The sequence below is a fragment of the Hemitrygon akajei genome, chromosome 7 (assembly GCF_048418815.1).
Source record: "Hemitrygon akajei chromosome 7, sHemAka1.3, whole genome shotgun sequence".
NCBI classification, from domain to species: Eukaryota; Metazoa; Chordata; class Chondrichthyes; order Myliobatiformes; family Dasyatidae; genus Hemitrygon; species Hemitrygon akajei.
In genome coordinates this window covers 59,725,532-59,748,132 of record NC_133130.1, presented here as the reverse complement: position 1 = coordinate 59,748,132, position 22,601 = coordinate 59,725,532, and the positions used below count along the sequence as shown (strand labels likewise).

The 22,601-nt window shown below is 39.0% G+C and overlaps 1 protein-coding gene across 2 annotated transcripts in view; it reads left to right on the top strand.

The window, feature by feature from the left end:
• Positions 1-22,601, top strand: part of LOC140730482 (proteasome activator complex subunit 4-like) — a 123,984-nt gene that overhangs the window by 987 nt on the left and 100,396 nt on the right. Inside the window, exons 2-5 of one of the 2 annotated variants that reach the window (XM_073050963.1) lie at positions 14,752-14,892; positions 16,604-16,720; positions 19,331-19,387; positions 20,222-20,266. In XM_073050963.1, the coding sequence (XP_072907064.1) occupies positions 14,752-14,892; positions 16,604-16,720; positions 19,331-19,387; positions 20,222-20,266 (360 nt within the window). The remainder of the gene's footprint in view (positions 1-14,751; positions 14,893-16,603; positions 16,721-19,330; positions 19,388-20,221; positions 20,267-22,601) is intronic. The other variant, XM_073050964.1, reaches the window with a different exon arrangement.

Below are 22,601 nucleotides of genomic sequence, written 5' to 3'. Positions count from 1 at the left end.
AGGTGAAAAGATTACTGGTGGGAATTTTCTTATTCTCAAGACAGTTTGAAAAAATTATTATGGAAATAAACTATATGAGCAATCTGCCTTTTTGCTCGCCAGAGGTTCGAATTTTGTGGGTTTTTTTCATGAAAAGAGAGGATATTCAAGAAATAAGGCGCCCTTTGAAGATGTTAGGCCAACATACTTGATGTAGAGAAAGTTTAATCTGTGTCTGCCAGGTACTCAGCTGGCGACACAAACGCTGGGGAACTTTTTGTGCTTACATGGACAACATGTTTTATTCCTTTCATGTAGGCACTAAAGGAATTCGTTCCACAACAGGAACTAATGATTGATTATAATGTTGTTTTTGGTTGGATGTATGCAAAACCTGGGCCAGATAATTTACAACATTGGCAAAAAATTTGTTCTTTTTCTACAATACAACTCATTTACTGTGCATGTGGATATGTTGGATTAATATAGATAGTTACAATGGATGACATGGGCATGATGGAATGAGAAGCCTATTTCTTTGCTGTATGACTCCAGCACTAAGCTTTTATACAAATGGTTTGGATTGAAGCAGGAGCAAATAATCATTGGTGGTTTGTGCAGACCTCTTGATGTTTTACTTGGATTTCTGTGGAAATATTTTTGTTCAATTTATAGTTTTGTTGTAAATTACATAATAAATACTCTGAAGCTTTTGGGTCAGAATTAAGCACAGCTATGAACAATATTGCCGATGTAGATGACAAGATGTTTCCTTTTGCTAAAATGGATCATGCCATTTATTTACACACTAATACAGGAAGGTTTTCAAAAGCAAACATTAATCAAGGTAGTTATTTATTAGCAGTTGGTGCATTGTGATGTCACTGTCATTTGTGATATCAGGTTGGTGGAAATAATGCTGATATCTGCTGATAGTTTTAAAATTTCTTTATCTGCAAGTTTGGTTACATGGGAAAAATCTTCCACTATGTTTCATATTGTGTTTTTTTTACATTGTGATAGTTTCTCCAGATTCATACTGCTTTTAATATGAAGCATGTCTCTAGTAATCCAATGTATGACAACTTTTGAGCTTTGTCCCAGTTTTGCATGCCTTAAATTGTTAGGTTAATCAAAAATAAGCTTGTTGACCTTCACTATATTTATAACCAGACTCTACAAGTAGGTTCCCTGCGTTGTACCTTTCTCATGACTTTGCCCTAAGCATACCACTCTAAAATTCCTTTTCTAAGTTCTGCCTATCCTAACTCCTTTTAGACCAATGTTAAAAATCCAATTTTGTAATCAAATGATTTGTTGATGTTTTTAAAAACTAGACTCGTATGTAGAGAATCAGCAGATTTTCTTAATAGACAATAGGTGAAGAAGTAGACCATTCGGCCCTTCGAGCCTGCACCACCATTTTGAGATCATGGCTGATCATCTACTATCAATACCCGGTTCCTGCCTTGTCCCCATATCCCTAGATTCCCCTATCTATAAGATACCTATCTAGCTCCTTCTTGAAAGCATCCAGAGAATTGGCCTCCACTACCTTCTGAGGCAGTGCATTCCAGACCCCCACAACTCTCTGGGAGAAGAAGTTTTTCCTTAACTCTGTCCTAAATGACCTACCCCTTATTCTCAAATCATGCCCTCTGGTACTGGACTCTCCCAGCATCTGGAACATATTTCCTGCCTCTATCTTGTCCAATCCCTTAATAATCTTATATGTTTCAATCAGATCCCCTCTCAATCTCCTTAATTCCAGCGTGTACAAGCCCAGTCTCTCTAACCTCTCTGCGTAAGACAGTCCAGACATCCCAGGAATTAACCTCGTGAATCTACGCTGCACTTCCTCTACAGCCAGGATGTCCTTCCTTAACCCTGGAGACCAAAACTGTACACAATACTCCAGGTGTGGTCTCACCAGGGCTCTGTACAAATGCAAAAGGATTTCCTTGCTCTTGTACTCAATTGCCTTTGTAATAAAGGCCAAGATTCTATTAGCCTTCTTCACTGCCTGCTGCACTTGCTCATTCACCTTCAGTGACTGATGAACAAGGACTAATGCATTTCCCCCTCCCCTCACTACTTTCAAATCTCTTACTATCTTTCCTTTCGGTTAGTCCTGACGAAGGCTCTCGGCCCAAAACGTCGACAGCGCTTCTCCCTATCGATGCTGCCTGGCCTGCTGTGTTCTACCAGCATTTTGTGTGTGTTGTTGAAAGAATTTTGGCAGAGTCTTCCTCAGTGATGACCTCAGAAGTCATTTGTAGTTCTGTCTTTAATCCCTTGACAATTTTGTGAATGTGAAAAATTAATTTTGGGTATTGATCTTAGGACTCCAGTGCTAATAATAGACAAATAGCATACTAGATCATGCTTGCTAGTGTGTATGTTTTGAAATATGTTCCATCAAGTGACCATGAACTTATGTTGCAATGTGTTTTCCACATACTAAGCACATTGTGTGTTTCTGTGTATGGGGGAAATCAATTCTCTTTGGTGATGTGAGCTTCGAAAGTGCAAAATGAGAATATTTGTCTCACTCAGCATGTACCAACTCTTTCAAAGAATTGCCCAGTTTCATTCCATTGTTCATGCCCTTTATCATTATACAGTAAATGTTTTCCTTTCAGAGAATTGTTTTTGTATTCTTTTGATTCTGTTAACTAATCCTGTGAGAGGTATATGTTAACATGCAACAGATAGCCATAATGTGTTTGAGCTGGGCAGTAGAAAGCTGGGTTTATTAATAGACTTAGGAGAAAGAGAGATGAATCCCATGCAGTAAAATTCTGGTGCAGGCTATATTTGAATAGAAGATGGTAATGATAGAGCTAATTCAAAACTACATTTAATATATAAATGCTTTCATAATTTATTTTACTGATATAGTTGGAAATAAGAATGGAGTAACAAATTATAGCAGATGTACACTTCGACCCCTTGAGCCTACTTGGCTGATGATCAAGCTTAATACCATTTTACTGCTCTGTCCCAAATTTCCTTGATAACTTTGATATTCTTAAGCCTATCAATCTGCTTTCAATGCTGTTAGTGTCTGAATCTCCACAGCTCCCTGTGATGGAGAATTCTGAAGACTTATCAACTGTCAAAATGATTTGTCAGTCTAGAAATATGTCCTCCCATTATCTGGAAATACAGTTCTAGATTTAGTGGAAGTAATTAACTATAAATTATTTTGCATGTCTCAATACGGTCACCTCACATTCCTCGATGCTCTAGGGTGCACTCAGCCATTCCTAATATGACAGGCAAGACATCCATTTTCCTGCTTTAACTCTTGGCCTAAAAGCACTTTTTAGTAATAAAATCAGAATTGTACGTAATGCTTCAATTATGGACTCATCAATGTCCTTTATATTTGCTGTAAAATGTGTTTACTTTTGTTAAAAAGCAATAATTTGTAAGTGCTGATAGAGTTATTAAACTATTAAGCTTTGAGCCCACTGGTTTAGCATTAACTTGCCAAAATTCTGTCTCATTATTTGATCCTTGTACGTGGTGTCACATATTTTAATAAATAACAATATTAGACCAGACGACGTAGTAGAATTAGACCATTCGGCCCATTGAGTTTTCTCTGCCATTTCATCATGGCTGATTTATTATCGCTCTCAACCTTATTTTCCTGACTTCTCCCTTTAACCTTTGACGCCTTGATTGATCAAGAACCTGTCAACCTCTGTCTTAAATATACCCAAACACTTGGCCTGCGCAGCTGTCTGTGACAACGAATTCCACAGCTTCACCACCCTTTTGCTGAAGAAATGTTTCTCTCACCTGTTCTGAATGGATATCCCTCTATTCTGAGGCTGCGCTCTCTGGTCCTTGACTCCCCCACCAAAGAAAACATGCTCTCCAATGCCAATACGTATTTTCGTAGATTAAGGGCCCAAAACTGCTCACAGTACTCCAAGTGCAGTCTGACCAATGCCTTATAAAGCATTGCATCCTTGCTTTTGTATTCTATTCCTCTCAAAATGAATACTAACATTGCATTTGTCTTCCTTACCACTAACTCAATCTGCAAGTTAACTTTTAGGGAATCCTGCATGAGCACTCCCCTGTCCCTTTGCATTTCGGAATTTTGAATTTTCTCCCCATTTAGAAAATAGTCTATGCCTTTATTCCTTCTACCAAAGTGAATGACCGTGCACTTCACTACAATATATTCCATCTACCACTTTGCTTATAAGACATAGGAGCAGAATTAGGCCACTTGGCTTACTGAGTCTCTTCTGCCATTAAATCATGGTTGATCCTTGTTTCACTCCTCAACCCTACTCCTTGGCCTTCTCCCTGTAACCTTTTGATGCTGTGTCTGATCAAGAAGCTATCAAGTTTTACCTTAAAAACACTCAAATGACCTGGCCTCCATAGCTGCCTGTGATAATAAATTCCACAAATTACCACCATCTGGCAAAAGAAATTTCTCCACATCTCTGTTTCAAATGGACACCCCTCTATCCGGAGGCTGTGCCCTCTTGTCTTAGACTGCCCCACCATCAGAAACATCAGTTCCGCATCTACTCTGTCCAGGCCTTTCAACATTTGAAAGGTTTCATTGAGATCCATCCTTCTAAATTCCAGCGAATACAGACGCAGAGCTGTCAAATATTCCTCGTATGATAACCCTTTCAATCCCGGAATCATTCTTGTGAACCTCCTCTGAACCTTCTCCAATGCCAATACATCTTTTCTTAGATGATGAGCCCAAAACTGTTCCCAATACTCAAGGTGAACCTTACCAGTGCCTTATAAAAACTTAGCATCACATTCCTACTCTTGTATTCTAAACCTCCTGAAATGAATGCTAACATGGCATTTGTCCTCCTCACCACTGACCACACCTTCGTTAACCTTTAGGTGTTCTGCACGAGGACTCCCAAGTCCCTTTGCATCTCAAATTTTTGGATTTTCTCCCTGTTCATAAAATAGTCTGCACATTTATTTATACTACCAAAGTGCATGACCATACATTTTCTAACATTGTATTTCATTTGCCACCCCCTTGCCTATTCTAATCTGTCTAAGTCCTTCTGCAGCCTTCCTATTTCCTCAGTGCTACCTGCTACTCCACCAATCTTCGTATCATCTGCAAACTTGGCAACAAAGCCATCTATTCCATAATGTAAATCATTGATATTCAGCATAAAAAGAAGCAGTCCCAGCACTAATCCCTGCGAAACATCACTCGTCACTGGTAGCCAACCAGAAAAGGCTCCTTTTATTCCCAGTTACCGTTTTCTACCAATCAGTCAATGCACTAGCCATGCCAGTAACTTTCCTGTAATAAACTGGCAGCTAACCAGAAAGCCCCCCTTTGTTCCCACTCTGTCTCCTGCCAGTCATGCAGGTACCTTGCCTACAATACCATGGGCTCCAATCTTGGTAAGTGGACTCATGTGTGGCACCTTGTCAAAGCCCTTCTGGAAATTTAATTAAGCAACATCTACAGACTATCCTTTGTCTACCCTGCCTGTTATTTCCTCAAAGAATTCCAACAGATTTGTCAGGCAAGATATCCCCTGAAGAAGCCATGCTGACTTTGGCCTGTTTTGTCATATATCCCAAAACCTCATCTTTAATAATGGACTCCAAAATCTTCCCAACCATTTAAGTCAGGCTAACTGGTCTATAATTTCCTTTCTTCTGCTTCCCTCCCTTCTTAAAGACTGGAGTAACATTTGTAATTTTCCATTCTCCTGAAGCCATTACTAATGCTTCCATAATCTCTTTACCTACCTCTTTCTGAACCTGGGGTGTAGTCCGCAAACATGAGGAAATCTGCAGATGCTGGAAATTCAAGCAACACAAAATGCTGGTGAAAGAGCTGGTAAGTTGATTGGCAAAAGGGATACACAGCTGGAGAAGGGAAAGGATCATGGGACAGGAGGCCTAGGGAGAAAGAGAGGTGGAGGGGAGCACCAGAGGGAGAAAAGCAGGCAGGACAAGTGCTACACCCACCCTCACACTTCCTCCCTCACCACCATTCAGGGCCCCAGACAGTCCTTCCAGGTGAGGTGGCACTTCACCTGTGAGTCGGCTGGTGTGGTATACTGCGTCCGGTGCTCCTGGTGCGGCCTTTTATATATTGGTGAGACCTGACGCAGACTGAGAGACTGTTTCGCTGAACACCTGCACTCTGTCCGCCAGAGAAAACAGGATCTCCCAGTGACCACACATTTTAATTCCACATCCCATTTCCATTCTGATATGTCTATCCATGGCCTCCTCTACTGTCAAGATGAAGCCACCCTCCGGTTGGAGGAACAACACGTTATATTCCGTCTGGGTAGTCTCAAACCTGATGGCATGAACATTGATTTCTCTAACTTATGTTAATGCCCCTCCTCCCCTTCTTACCGCATCCTTTATTTATCTATTTATTTATTCCCCCCCTTTTTTCTTTTCTCTCTCTGTCCCTCTCACAATCACTCCTTGCCTGTTCTCCATCTTCCTCTGGTGCTCCCCTCCCCCTTTTTTCTCCCTAGGCCTCCTGTCCCATGATCCTTTCCCTTCTCCAGCTGTGTATTCCTTTGACCAATCACCTTTCCAACTCTTAGCTTCATTCCCTCCCCCCCCCCCCCCCCCATCTTCCCCTATCATTTCGGATCTCCCCCTCCCCCTCCTACTTTCAAATCTCTTCATATCTCTTCTTTCAGTTAGTCTTGACGAAGAGTCTTGGTCCGAAACGTAGATTGTACTTCTTCCTATAGATGCTGTCTGGCCTGCTGTGTTCCACCAGCATTTTGTTGTGTTGCTGAGGGGAAGTCCATCCGATCAAGATAATTTATTTACCTTAAGAATTTTCAGCCTCCAAGCATCTTATCCTTATTAATAGCAACTATATTCACTTCTGAACCCAACACTCTCAAATTTCTACATTCTGCTAGTGTCTTCCACAGTGAAGACTGATGCAAAATAGTTATTCGGTTTGTCCACCATTTCTTTGTCCCCTGTCGTTGTGTCATTTTCAAATTGTATGATATCCTCTCTCATCTCTTTGAATCTTTATATCTCAGTAAAAAATTATTCTCTCTTATTATTGGCTAGCTTACCTTAATAATTCATCTTTTCCCACTTTATGGCTTTTTAGTTGCTGTTTATTGGTTATTAAAAGCTTCCCAATCCTCCACCTTTCCACTAATTTTTGCTATTTTATATGGCCTTTCTTTTGCTTTTATGCTGTTTTTTGACTTCCTATGTCATGTGCAGAAGTTCGCTGATGACACGGCCATAGTGGGGTGTGTCAGGAATGGACAGGAGGAGGAGTATAGGAAACTGATACAGGACTTTGTGATATGGTGCAACTCAAACTACCTGCGTCTCAATATCACCAAGACCAAGGAGATGGTGGTGGACTTTAGGAGATCTAGGCCTCATATGGAGCCAGTGATCATTAATGGAGAATGTGTGGAGCAGGTTAAGACCTACAAGTATCTGGGAGTACAGTTAGACGAGAAGCTAGACTGGACTGCCAACACAGATGCCTTGTGCAGGAAGGCACAGAGTCGACTGTACTTCCTTAGAAGGTTGGCGTCATTCAATGTCTGTAGTGAGATGCTGAAGATGTTCTATAGGTCAGTTGTGGAGAGCGCCCTCTTCTTTGTGGTGGCGTGTTGGGGAGGAAGCATTAAGAAGAGGGACGCCTCACGTCTTAATAAGCTGGTAAGGAAGGCGGGCTCTGTCGTGGGCAAAGTACTGGAGAGTTTAACATCGGTAGCTGAGCGAAGGGCGCTGAGTAGGCTACGGTCAATTATGGAAAACTCTGAACATCCTCTACATAGCACCATCCAGAGACAGAGAAGCAGTTTCAGCGACAGGTTACTATCGATGCAATGCTCCTCAGACAGGATGAAGAGGTCAATACTCCCCAATGCCATTAGGCTTTACAATTCAACAGCCAGGACTTAAGAACTTTTTAAAAGCTATTATTAATGCTTTTTGAGATAGTGATTTAGATGCATATCATATTTTTTTACTGAGTTAAGTATTGTATGTAATTAGTTTTGCTACAACAAGTGTATGGGACATTGGAAAAAAAGTTGAATTTCCCCATGGGGATGAATAAAGTATCTATCTATCTATGTCAGCCATAGTTACCTCATTCTCCTTTTAGAAAAATACTTAATCTTTGGGATGTATCTTTCTACTTTCAAATTGCTCCCAGAAACTTCAGCTATTGCTGTTCTGCCGTATTCCTGCTTATGTCCTATTTTAATCAACTTTGCTCAGCTTCTCTCTCATGCTTCTGCAGTTCCCTTACTCTGCTGTAATAGTGATATATTCGATTTTTTTTATCTCCTCTTCCTCAAATGTCAGGGTTTATGATAACTGTGAGTTCCTTTACCTTAAGCTTCTTATTAAAATCTGGGTCATTACTTAACACCCAATCCAGAATTGCCACTCCCGTAGTGGGCTCAACCACAAGCTGCTATAAAAAGCCATCTCGTAGGCATCTGCAAATTTCCTTGCTTGGATTGAGCGCCAACCTGATTAATATTTTAGTTAGTTTACTTATTATTTAGTTAACAGTAGTTAATAAATTATAGCTGGGATTCTCTTCAATAAAATTAGTGATGAATTTCTATGTGTATAAATTTGGCAACTGATAGCACACACTTCTCCCTGTTTAATATCTCCATTTCTGTAACTTTTCTTGTAATTTCCAAAGCATTGCAGATGGATAAAGGCCCTTTAACCCCACAGAGTCCATGCTGACATTTGGAACTTATTTGATTATAATTAACCATTCACTTGCATTTTTGACAGTTTGAAGTGTGAACTTTACTCACATGTATCACACGTGATTTTGTGACGAGCTTGTGTCTGAAATTGTTTTAAAACTTTTTTTGCTGCCATTATCAATTGAAAACAATAACTCTTTCTTTCTGCACAAATGTTTGCTGACCTGCTGAGCACTTATAATTTGCTTTTCAGAATTCTATGGGTCCAGGGCATTTTGCTTTTGTAACTCCTGTCATGGTTGATTGTTCATGCAATAGAACGATGCATTTAGCTTTATTAACTTGTTCCTAGTCATTTTGGTGCTTTCAGCCTATTGTATGAACATATAAAAAAATTAGAGTTTGTTTGCAGAATCATAAAATAACTGCTTCCATGATTGAAACATTTATTTCAGTGGTTGGCAATAGTTAGGTGCACAAAACTGTGAGTAATATCATTGTAGTTTAGCTAGTTATACATAGAACATAGAAATTTACAGCACGTTACAGGCTCTTCGGCTCACAATGTTGTGCTGACCATGTAACATCAGAATCAGGTTTATTGTCACTGGCATGTGTCGTGACATTTGTTAACTTAGCAGCAGCTCAATGCAATACGTAATATAGAAGAAGGAAAATAAATACATCAATTACAGTATGCTGTACGTATATTGAATAGATTAAAACTCTTGCAAAAAACAGGAATAATATAAAAAAGTGAGGTAGTGTTCAGGGGTTCAATGTCCATTTAGGAATTGGATGGCAGGGGGAAAGAAGCTGTTCCTGAATCACTGAGTGTCTGCCTTCAGGCTTCTGTACCTCCTACCTGATGGTAACAGTGAGAAAAGGGCTTGCCCTGTGTGCTGTGAATCCTTAATAATGGATGCTGCCTTTCTGAGACACTGTTCCTTGAAGATGTCCTGGGTACTTTGTAGGCTAGTAACCAAGATGGAGCCAACCCTCTGCAGCTTCAGTGCTGTGCAGCAGCAGTAGACAGTGATGCAGCCTGTCAGAATGTTCTCCACGGTATATCTATAGAAGTTTTTGAGTGTATTTGTTGACATACCAAATCTCTTCAAACTCCTAATGAAGTATAGTCGCTGTTTTGCCTTCTTTATAGCTGCATCAATATGTTGAGACCAGGTTAGGTCCTCAGAGATCTTGACACCCAGGAACTTGAAACTGCCCATACTCTCCACTTCTAATCCCTCTGAGGATTGGTATGTGTTCCCTCGTCTTACACTTCCTGAAGTCCACAATCAGCTCTTTTGTCTTACTGACATTAGGTGCAAGGTTGTTGCTGCGACACCACTGCACTGGTTGGCGTATCTTGCTCCTGTTCGCCCTCTCGTCTCCATCTAAGATCCTACTGAAGATGGTTGTATCATCAGCATGGTATTTGATGGTATTTGAGCTATGTCTAGTCACAGAGTCATGGGTATAGCGAGAGTAGAGCAGTGGGCTAAGCACACACCCTGAGGTGTACCAGTGTTGATTGTCAGTGAGGAGAAGATATTATCACCAATGTGCAAAGATTGTGGTCTTCCAGTTAGGAAGTCGAGGATCCAATTGCAGAAGGAAGTACAGAGGCCCAGATCCTGCAACTTCTCAATCAGAATTGTGGGAATGATGGTGTTATGCGGAGCTGTAGTCGATGAGCAGCATCCTGACATAGGTGTTTGTATTGTTCAGATGGTCGAAGGCCGTGTGAAGAGCCATTGAGATTGCATCTGCCATTGACTAATTGTGGCGATGGGCAAATTGCAATGGGTTTCGGTCGTTGCTGAGGCAGGAGTTACTACTCTAGATACTGCCTAGAATTTCCCTAGCGCATAGCCCTCTATTTTTCTAAGCTCCATGTACCTATCCAAGAGGCTTTTAAAAGAATCCATTGTATCCTCTTCCACCACTGCCGTTGGCAGTGCATTCTACGTACCCACCACTCTCTGTGTGAAAACTTACCCCTGACATCCTTTTGGTGCCTATTACCAAGCACCTTAAAGCTATGCCCCCTCGTGTTAGTTCATGGAGTTAAGCAACATAGAAACAGGCCCTTCAGCCAAACAATGCCCTCCTGAGCTAGTCTTGTTTACCTAGCCTGTAAACTAAGGGTTCTCAGCCTGGGGTCCATAGACCCCTCAAATAATGGTAAGGCTCCAAGGCACAAAGGTTGGGAAACTCTGCCCTAAACCGTTCCTATCTATGAACCTACTCAAATGTCTTTTAAATATTGTAATAGTTCCCACCTCTACTATCTCCTCTGGGAGCTCATTCCAAATTCTCACCACCCTTCATGTGGAAAATCTTGCCTATCAGATCACTTCTAAATCTTTCCGCTTTCGTAAATGTATTTCTTCTAATTTTAGACTACCCTACCCTGGGAAAAAGATAATGATCATCCACTTTATATGAGACCCTTGTGATTTTCTAAACCTCTGTGAGGCCATCCCTTGGCTTCCTTCACTCAGTCCAAGCCAATCCTGTCTCACTTAAGAACTTAGGTATTCAGTCCCAGCAATGTTTTTGTGAATTTTTTTCACCCTCTGTAGCGTAATCACATCTTTCCTATAGTGTGACAACTAGAACTGTACACAATACTCTTAAGCACTATAGAACACGTAACAGTACAGACCCTTTGGCCCATGATGATGTATGCTGTCTCATATCAGCCATTACTACCCTGGTGGAAAGTCTCTGGCTCTCCCTTCACCTATGGCTCCTATTGCCATAAACACCTATATCAAGTCTGTTGGGGTCAGTTCCTGTGCTACCATTCAGAGCCCCAAACAGTCCTTCCAGGTGAGGCACCACTTCACCTGTGAGTCTATTGAGGTCACCTACTATATCAGGTGCTCCCGGTGTGGCTTTCTGTATATTGGTGAGACCTGATTGTAGGTTTGGAGACTGCTTTGCTGAGCACCTATGCACCGTCCACTAGAAAAAGCAGGACCTCCTGGTGGCTGCCCATTTTAATTCTACTTCACATTCCCCTTCTGACATGTCATTCCATGGCCTCTACTGTTACGGTGAAGTTGGAGGGGCAACCCCTTACATTCCGTTTGGATAGCCTCCAACCTGATGGTATGTACATAGATTTCTCAAACTTTTGGTATTGCTCTCCCCCTCCCCCCCACCATTCCCCATTCCCATTTCCCCTTCTCACCTTTATCTCCTTACCTGCACATCACCTCCCTTTGGTGGTGCTCCTTCTCTGTGCCATGGCCTTCTGTCATCTCATCAGATTCCCTCTTCTCAAGCACTTTATCCCTTCCACCAATTAATTTCCAAGATCTTTACTTCACCCCCCCCCCCATTTCAGCTATCACCATGTGTTTCTTTCTCCCCTCTGTCCACCTCTTTTTTTTCCTCCTTGTTTCCTTTACTCATCTTTTTTTCTCCAGTCCTGATGAAGGGTCTTGGCCCGAATCATCAACTTTACTTTTTTCCAGCATTTTGTGGTTGTTGCTTGGATTTCCAGCATCGCATCTGCAGATTTTCTCATGGTTCCTGTCATCCCCCTTTGCTCCAAAGAGAAAAGCTCTGGTTCGCTCACCCTTTCTCCTAAGGCATGTTCTCTAATCCAGGCAGCATCCTGGTAAATCTCTTCTGCACCCTCTCTAAAGCTTCCACATCCTTCCTATACTGAGGGGACCAGAACTGAATGCAGTACTGCGTGTGGTTTAACCTGGGTTTTATAGAGCTGCAACATTACCTTGAGGCTTCTTAAATGGACACCTATTCATCTGAAGCTATGTTCTTTACTACTTCATATGCCTAGTAAGTTGATGGATACTCTTAATCTCCACCCACCAGTGTCAGTCCTCCCCAGAATCTTATGTTTCAATAAGATTGCTTTTTCATTTATTTGTATTCCAATGAATATAGATACATACTTTGTTAATGCTTTCATCCCAGGAATTAACCAGTGGGTGAGACATTTCAAAACTTTTGCTGTCATGGGTTAAGAAGTAGATATCCATACACTATATGCACTGTTCTTTTGTTATTTACCAGTCCTCTGTGTATGATTTTGTTTTCCTTCAATTGAGTTTCTTTTAATTACTTTAGAAATAAAATTTCCTGTTGAGAGGTTGGATGTATCTTCAGATAAGTTGGGTGTGAAATATTATACATGCCAAACCAAAACTATGTAGAAATACTGAATTGATTTGTTTGCTGACACTTAAAGTTACACTTAAAGTGCATTTGTCCAGTTTGTCTCAGTAAATGTTTTTGATCCATGTGTTGTCTTATGCCTTCTTTCCAATCTTTAAACATGTCCTTTATTTATTTCTCTCCCACATGTTAACCTAGTTTCTTCAGAAAGGCATCTATATTATTCCCTCATGTTCATTGTGGTATCTTGCTGTTAATTTCAATGTTGTTAATTGCACTCTGGTTAAATACATAAATAGCTAATGTTAGAAAGTAAATTTTTCTAACTTTTAGAAATATCTGTTTTTGAATATCCTCTCTTTCTGGTCCAGCTCAAATGGGAGTTTGGTCAAAAAGGTTCAGTCACTTGGCATTCAAAATGAGGTAGTAAATTGGATTAGACTCTGGCTTTGTGGGAAAAGCCAGAGAGTGGTACCAGATAGTTGCCTCTCTGACTGGAGGCCTGTGACTAGTGGAGTGCCACAGGGATTGGGGATGGACCTGTTGCTATATTATATCATCTATATTAACGATCTGGATGATCATGTGGTAAATTGGATCAGCAAATTTGTGGATGACACCAAGATTGAGGGTGTAATGGACTGCGAGGAAGACTATCAGAGGTTGCAGTGGGATCTGGACCAGTTGGAAAAGTGACAGATGGAATTTAATGCAGGTAAGTGTGAGTGTTGCATTTTGGTCGGACCAGCCAGGGTAGGTGTTACACAGTGAACGGTAGGGCACTGAGGAGTGCTATGGAATAAATGGATCTGGGATTGCAGGTCCATTATTCATTGAAAGTGGTGTCACAGGTGGACAGGGTTGTAAAGAAAGCTTTTGGCAGATTGGCCTTCATAAATCAAAGTATTTACTACAGAAGATGGAACATGTTGTTAAAGTTGTATAAATGTAGGTGAGGCCTAATTTGGAGTATTTAGTGCAGATTTGGTCACTCAACTACTTACAGGAAAGATACAAATAAGGATGAAAGTATGCAGAGAAAATTTACAAGCGTGTTGCCAGGACTGGAAGATATGAGTTTTAAGGAAAGTTTGAACATGTTAGGACTTTATTCCTTGGAACATAGAAGATTGAGAGGAGATTTGATAGAGGCATACAAAATTATGAAGGGTGTAGCTAGGGTAAATGCAAGCAGGCTTTTTCCACTGAGATTGGGTGAGACTAAAACTAGAAGTCATGTGTTATGGGTGAAAAGTGAAAAGTTTAAGGGGAACATGAGGGGAAACTTCTTCAGTCAGAGGGTTGTTAGTGTTGAATGAGATGCCAGTGCAGGTGGTACATGCGAGCTTGATTTCAGCATTTAAGAGAAGTTTGGATAAGTGCGTGGATGGTAGCACATGGAGGACTGTGGTCCTGGTCAGGTCAATGGGAGCAGGCAGTTGAAATGGTTCGGCATGAATAGATGGGCCGAGTGGCCTGTTTCTGCGCTGTACTTTTCTATGACTCTGTGCAAACCACCTTCCATGCTCTTAAAGACCTCTATCATAATCCAGTCACCCCCCAGTATCTCAACTCGCGTATCACTACATTATTTTGTGGTTTGGCAATGGCCTGATTTTTAAAATAACGTTCCTTGTCTTTAGTTTGCTTACATATCTCTCTCAAACAGCTCTGATCCTTGAGGTTTTGTTTCTCTAACTTGGTCTTTTTGCACATCTCTGATTTTTTAAAATTTCATTTCAGCTTAATAAACTCGACCTCAAGTCATTTCTCTTACAGGTTGCTGCTACATTGTGTTCAAAAAATGTTCTGACTATAAGGTTTTGAATCACTTAAAATTTCCAGGAAACTGATACAAAGTTTGATAATATGCAGCTTATTTTGTTTTGTTTTTCAGATATATCCGACTATATGGGAGGAAGTTCAGCAAAGAAGATCATGTAATATTTGTTAAGTTGCTATATGAATTAGTTATCATGCCCGAACTTGAGATCAGCATGATGCAAGGATTCACTCGATTGTTAATAAATTTGCTCAAGTAAGTTCAGAGTAAATTCCTTTAAGATACATTGCAACCAGCTGTGACTAACCATGAGTAATTCTCAACTTTAAACTTCAAACTTGGTGTTTTAAAGAAGATTACCTTGAATATTGTAAGTGCAATAATACGGTTAACTTTGAATCAGATTTATTTTATAAACAGACTTGGATGTAGGGAAAACATACTGCTTGAATTTAGACCATAAGACCACAAGACACATGAACAGAATTAGGCCTTGGGCCCATTGAATCTGCTCTGCCATTCCATCTTGACTGATTTATAATCCAACTCAACCCTAATCTCTTGCCTGATCCCTGTAATCTTTGCTGTCTTACTAATTATGAACCTATCAACCTCTGCTTTAAATATACCCAATGATTTGGCCTCAACAGCCATCAGTTGCAATGATTTCTTCAGATTTACCACACTCTGGCTATCATGTGTTTCCAAGTACCCTGAAACCTCATCCTTAATAATTGACTTCAACATCTTCCCCAACATCTTTCCTAGTCAGGCTAACTGGGCGATAGTTTCTTCTCTTTAGTCTCCCTTAATGAATGTAGTGACATTTCTGATTTTCCAATCCTCCGGACCCATTCCAGAATCTAGTGATTTTTGAAAGATCATTACTAATGCCTCCATAGACTCTTCAGCTATTTCAGAGACCTGGGGTATAGTCCATCTGGTCCAAGTGGCTCATCTGTCTTCAGACCTTTCAGCTTTCAGCTTTCCAAACACCACCTCCTTAGTGATAGCGACTGTGTTCACTTCTGCACCCTGGCACACCCAAATTTCTGCCATACTGGCTGGTGTCTAAGTTCATCCTTCGTTTCTTCATCTCCACTACTACCTCTCCAGAGTCTTTTTCCATGGTATCCCCTTTGATATTATTGGCTAGCTTGTCTTCATATTTCATCTTTTCTCTCCTTATTGCTTTTTAGTTGCCTTCTGTTGGTTTTTTTAAAGCTTCCCAATCCCCTAACTTACTAATTTTTGCTATTTTATTTGCCTTCTGTTTTTTGTTTATGTTGTCTTTGACTTCCTTTGTTGGCCATGGTTGCCTTGTCCTCTCTTTGGGATATACCTTCGGAATTACTCCCAGAATCTGTAGCCATTGCTGTTCTGTCGGCATCCCTGCTCATATCCCCTTCCAATCAATTTTGGCCACCTCCTCTCTCATGCCTCTGTAATTTCCTTTTACTCCACTGCAATACTGATACATCTGAGTTTTAGCTTCTCCTTCCCCAAATGCAGTGTGAATTCTATCATATGATGATAATTGTCTTCTTAGGGTTCCTGTACCTTAACCTCTCTAACCAAGTCTGGCTCATTACACAACATTCAATCCAGAATGTTTTTTTCCCCAATGGACTCGACCACAAGCTGCTCTTTTAAAAAAAGCCATCTTAAAGACATTCTACAAATTATTTCTCTTGGGATCCAGCACCAACCTGACGTTTTCCCAATCTACCTACATATTGCAATCCCCCTTGACCATTGCAACATTGCCCTTTTCTCGTGCCTTTTCTTTCTGTTTTTGTAATTTGTCCCCACTTCTTGGCTACCATTTGGACTCCTGTATATACATCAGGGTATTTTACCCTTGCAGTTTCTTAACTCTACCTATAAATATATTTATTCCTAGTATTTTTATTCTATTTCATTTAAGTGTTGTAACTTTTTAATTTTTAAAAAAAATTATTACCAGGAAGAAAGAACTCTTATCAAGGGAGGATTTACAGTTGCCATGGAGACCATTGTATGTAACAGTAGAAAGAATTTTGTACTCCAAGACAGAGCACCTTGGGTTAAATTGGTTTCCAAAGTAAGTACTGTATATCTCTTTTGCATGTCTGAAATATTACTGAATTAGAAGTGAGTCATTTGTGTTCCTTCATATTTGTTGTTTAGCTGTTAACTGTCAACATCAGTTGTTACCTTTCCAAGGTTCTGGATTGGCTCTCATGTTGATCTGTTTTGTCCAGAGCTTAAATATATACAATTTGTCTATGCCAGGCTGTAAGTAGTTTTTTTACAGTAGCCAAGACTTCTGTCACTGATGAAAAATGGAGAATAGAAGGATACAAACATAAACATATAAATTTTCATTTATTTAAGCTTGTTTACCTCAAAAAGATGAATTTCATTTTGAAGTCAGTGTGATCCTGTCACTCTTTCACTTGTTATTCTTCCATGTTGGGAGAAATGCTATCTGACTTATTTAACAATGTACAAAATCAAATTTTATAAAACTTACTGGTGCCTAATATCAAAATAGATAAGTGATCAATGTCAAAGTGAAGTGTAAGTATTGTATGATAATAAGATTGGAAACGTGCACAAAATTACTGAAAGTTACCTTTGCTTTTAATCTGCAAGCAGCATCTTTGCAGTTGACTGGGGAAATGGTAAATGTTTCATGACATTTGATCCTTGCAACCAATTGCTTGTGATAATTGTGACCGATTGAAAATTACACTGTAGTATATGAAATATAAATCATGTATTGAGATTATCATAATTATGCTGTGGATATGGATTGATGTATTTTGGAGAATGGTCTTAAACTTTAATATTCTTATACAGTCCAGCATAGAAAAATGATATGCATGTTAGGGTCTGGACATTTGATTAATACCCAAGTGCTGTTATGTTCAGATACTCCAACAACATGCAGTAACAGGAGAAAACGTGCATTTCTTCACCTGAATAAGAACCACTGAACAGCATGAAAGGCAATCTGCAATCTTGAAAGGCAACTAACTGATGTTGCCAGTTAGCAGCTAGATAATTGAACTTTAATTATTATTTCATATTTAATGTTACTGAATATTTTTCTTGATATTTGGCAAACAATTTTCAAGATACTTTGATGCAGCATTTTAAAAAAAAAATCTGCTTTATCTTTCATTTGAAAGCTGTAATTTTGTCTCATTTGCATCTGTTGACATACAGTGCGATGCATTCTCAATGGTGTTGTGGGAGCATTGTTGTTGAAACCATCTCAAATGTACTTGCAAAAATACATTAACTGGGATACAACATAGAACAGTACAGCACAAGAATGGGCCTTTTGGTCCACAATGTTGTGCCAAACCATTTAAATTAGTAATCAAATGGCTAACTAAAATAATTCCTTCTGCCTACACAATGTCCATATCCTTCCATTTTCCTCACATTGATGTGCCTATTTAAACATCGCTTAAGTGTCCCTAATGTCTGCCTCTGCCACCGACCCAGGCAGCGAATTCCGGACACCCACCAGTCACTGTGTAATAAAAACTTGCTCCTCACATCTACTTTGAACTTATCCCTTGTCTCCTTAATTGCATGCCTTCTGATATTAAGCATTTCAACCCTGGTATAAAGATGCTGTCTGTCTACTCTATCAATGCTTCCCATAATCTTAGAAAACTATCAGATCTTTCAGAAGACTACACCACTTCAGTGAACTCAAACCAAGTTCGTCCAACCTCTTGTTACAGCATATGCACTCTAATCCAGGCAGCATCTGGTAAACCTCTTCTGAACCCTATCCAAAACCTCGACACCCTTTCTGTAATGGGGTGACTAGAATTGTGTATAATATTCCAGGTGTGGCCTAACTAGAGTTTTATAAAGCTGCAACATAACTTCCTGAGTTTTGAACTCAATGTCTCAACTAATAAAGGCAAGCATGCCATATGACGAGTTAACTACTTAATCAACCTGTATTGTCACTTTCAGGAAGTTATGAACTTGGATCCCAAGATCCCTTTGCTCATCAACCGTGTTAAGAATTTTGCCCTTAACAATGTACTGTCTCTTCACAGTTAACCTATGAATGTGCAACTTTTCACATGTGGCAAGGTTAAACTCCATCTGCCATTTCTTTGCCCATATCTGCAACTGATCTATATCCTGCTGTATTTGTTTCCAGTCTTCTACACTATCCACAACACCACCAATCTTTATATCATCTGCAAACTTACTACCCACCCATCTACATTTTGATCTAGGTCATTTATGTACATCACAACAGCAGAGGTTCTTGTGGAACACTATTCATGACAAACCTCCAGCTAGAATAAGTCCCTTTGACTACCACCCTCTATCACTGGACAAGCTAGTTTTGAATCCTAACAGGTAATTCGCCATGTATCCCATGTATCTTAATCTTCTGAATGAGCCTCCCATCAGGAACCTCATCAAATACCTTACAAAAATCCATGTAGACAACATCTACAGCCCTACCTTCATCAATCAAACTTGACACTAAGTCAAAAAAAACTCATGAGGGATGAGTTGCAACTTGCTATATAAGCACCACAAACATGTGAATGGCTGATTTCAACTCTTGTTGAACATCACTTTTTTCAACTGTTTATTCAGCAGTATTGCTCATACCTTTCTTTATTTCTATGCCCTGTTTGATGTATTTCTCTTTATTATTCAGTTCGTTCCGACAAGGCTTGTCTTCTAAATCGTGTGTGCTTAGTATTTTGCATAGGTGGTAAGAATGTTTATACATTTGCCCGATCAATAATGCATGTTTTTTAAATGTGGAGCTCATCACACAGATGTATTGTTTTTACTAAAAATGCATCTTTTTCCTGTTCATTATTTTATTAAAAATGGAATGGTAGTATTATACCACTATTGAGAATGTCGCACTGCAATGAAATTTCCCTTTTGAGACTGTTTGGGACTATTTGTGTAAATGTCTTAAATGCATTACTAATGATATAGTATAGTATATCAAATTATAAAGAGCAGGAATAAAGAAAAATTTCTATATAGAACAACTCATTCAGGATTACAACAGTATTAATTATTCAAAGGGGATTTCCTTCTGTGAGATGAATTAGTGAATTATAATACAATTGTTTTTTGTTGCATTGTTCAGTAGGTTTCAGCCTAGAATGCAGGGAGCAGTTTGCGCTTGAGTACTGCCCACATTTATGATTTCTAGCTGTTAAAGATTAGCTTTGTTTCAGTTATGATGCTTTGTTTCTGAAGATCAAGTTGGGGAGTGGGATTTTAAAAAAATAAACAACATAAACACATAGTATTTCCAAGTTGCTATCAGGATTTAATTCCAGTATATTTACATTTCATCTTTCTTTAAACTATAAATAGACCTAAAGAGTAAAATAAATTTTTGAAGTTGATGTGTGGTATTAATTTTCTTGATTGGCTTTGTGTGAACATTACAAATTCAGCTCTGCATGTGCTAGGCAATGTCTTAAGTGTTTCAGTCTTCATACACACCATATTTCTAGATTATTTCCACTGTTTATAATATTTCTGATGGTAATTTGTAAAATTGGCTTTTTTTCCCCCTTAGTTCCATAGAAAATCTGCTGAAGACGTTGGTGAAGTGTTGTCGACCGTAAGTACTGGCAACATTGATGTAAGATATCTCAAGGGTGTTCAAGTGTCTTTTGGTTTTTGGATTTCCTCTATCCTATGAAGATCTTCTTCATAGAATAGCAGATAACAGTGAGATCATGTTTACTTTGTTCTATGTACTATATTACACTTCAAAGTTTAACAGTTTCCATAAAGCTGACCTGGTGGCTTTTGCCTAATTTATAAGTAACTTATCTAAAATTATAGGACAGTTTTAGCAATAATTGGTAGTGATGTAACATCACTACCAATTATATGAAGATTCATCTGATGGAAACAGTAATCAATAGATTTCCTGGATTAACAAAAGTGTAATTCATTACATTATTGGATATTTAGTTAAGTCATTATCATTTTAGATTTAAATAATTATATTCTTCTTGACTTTGAGTTTCCTTTATTTGCTACTGTGGTTATTTAGGAGTTGAGGATGGAGTTGTTCAGGCATTCAGCTCTATTTGATGATGAGAATGGGATTATCATCATTCGATAAACTGGTGTGGGAGGTGGCGATAATTTAGTCAGACCCTTATTTTCTCGGTATGTTGGCTGTTTGTTTATTGCTTGTCTTGTGGCAGGTGTTAATAATAAATTAGCTGTTAAAATTTAACTTATTCAATCTTTAAAGTTAATTCAACTTGTATACCAATAAAGGTATATCAGTTCAACATAAGTATGCAAGGAAGTTGCGATAATTTATTTTCATCTTCAGAGGGATTAAGAATTTAAATAGATTTTAAACCTAAAAAGACAGACTCTGAGAAGGAAAGACCGAAGCTCAACTATTTTAAGATCGCTGGCATATCATGTGGTCTGTATTTATGGTTGTTGAAGGTTTGGTGAAGTCCACATAAGAAAATTTAAAATGAGCACATGGAATTGGATGTAACTCCATGGCGTAGGCTGTAATTAGTTAGGAAGTTACGACATGGCACAAGGTTTTCAGATTCTGATAATGGGATGTGGCTTATTATTTTACCCTGATTTGGATTTTCCTTTTTTAAAAAAAAAAGAGTCACTAGTTTAGAACATGCACTGTGTAAATGTAGTAGTAAGTTTCTTGGGTTAAAGATACACCAACTTAGTAGAAGAGAGATTCTCTGGATGATGAAGTTCATTGTTGCAATGTCTGGATCAAGGAAAAACAGATTTGAACATTTTCTTAATGATGGACTACTGTATGGAGAGGAGCAGAGAGATTTGGGCACAGACATATATGCCATTAATATCTGGTGAAGCAGTATAAATAGGAATTAGAAAGATGAAAATCCCTTTCCAGTGGATTGGAATTCCAAATAGTGGTTATGATCAATACCATTCAAAGTACTGCATTCAGGTGAAGGGAGCAAACTGTGGAGAGGACATATCAGATATTGGAAATTGCCGTGAATTGAAGGCATGTTTTATGAGGAGGGATTGATAAAAGTGGCTTGTATTTTTTTAATAAATTTTGAGGAGTGAATTAATTGTTAATAATATGATTTAACAAATTAATGGCCATGTTGTTTTGAGAAGTTCTTTTGATGGGTGAACCTGAGCAAAGAATCAAGATCTTATAGTTATCACCATTCACATACAGAATGAAAGAAAATACTTGGAGGAGGGAAGGTTTAGTCTGAAACGTTGAACTGTCTGGGTAATATGCCTAAGAACAGTTTGTCTTATTATGTGACTAGTGGATTTATTACTCTGCTTACTATTCAGAGGAGAAGCTGAGCAGTACAGCTGACCTCCACTTTATGGTTGGGAAGGGGGCTGCATTCCTCGAAAATGGTCTGCACTACAATTTACTGGAACTTGAAGTCATACCATCTGCACACATCAAGAATGCAAGTTTTAAAATGTTTGTTTATTTTATTTTACCTATTCTTTGTAGGAGCAAATTTTTATTGCATAGTTCGTTTTCTTTTTAGTGTTGTTTTGTGGAATCTGTAAAGGCAAGAATCCATTACCTAAACTGCCTTGAAGCGGAGGTCACCAGCACTTGAAACACCTTATGTTAGTGACCTGACAATCCATTATTTAGTATGATTGTGTTGTTCCATGAGAGGCACTAGTTACTATTTTAATTTGTATCCCAATATTGATTTGTTTGCAGCTTCTGGTTTCAGATTGCGTGTATGTGCATCTGGGAATATGGTTTATGCATAACTTCATTTTTAAATCTGGTAATGATTACAGTTAAAATGTGCCTGAACTCTCAATAGTACAGAAGTTCTTGATATTATAAAGGAGACTTGAGCTTTCAGTTTGGCAAGCTGATGCTTGTCCAAAAATGAGTCAAGAATGTTGACATTAAACCAGAGATCATTTTT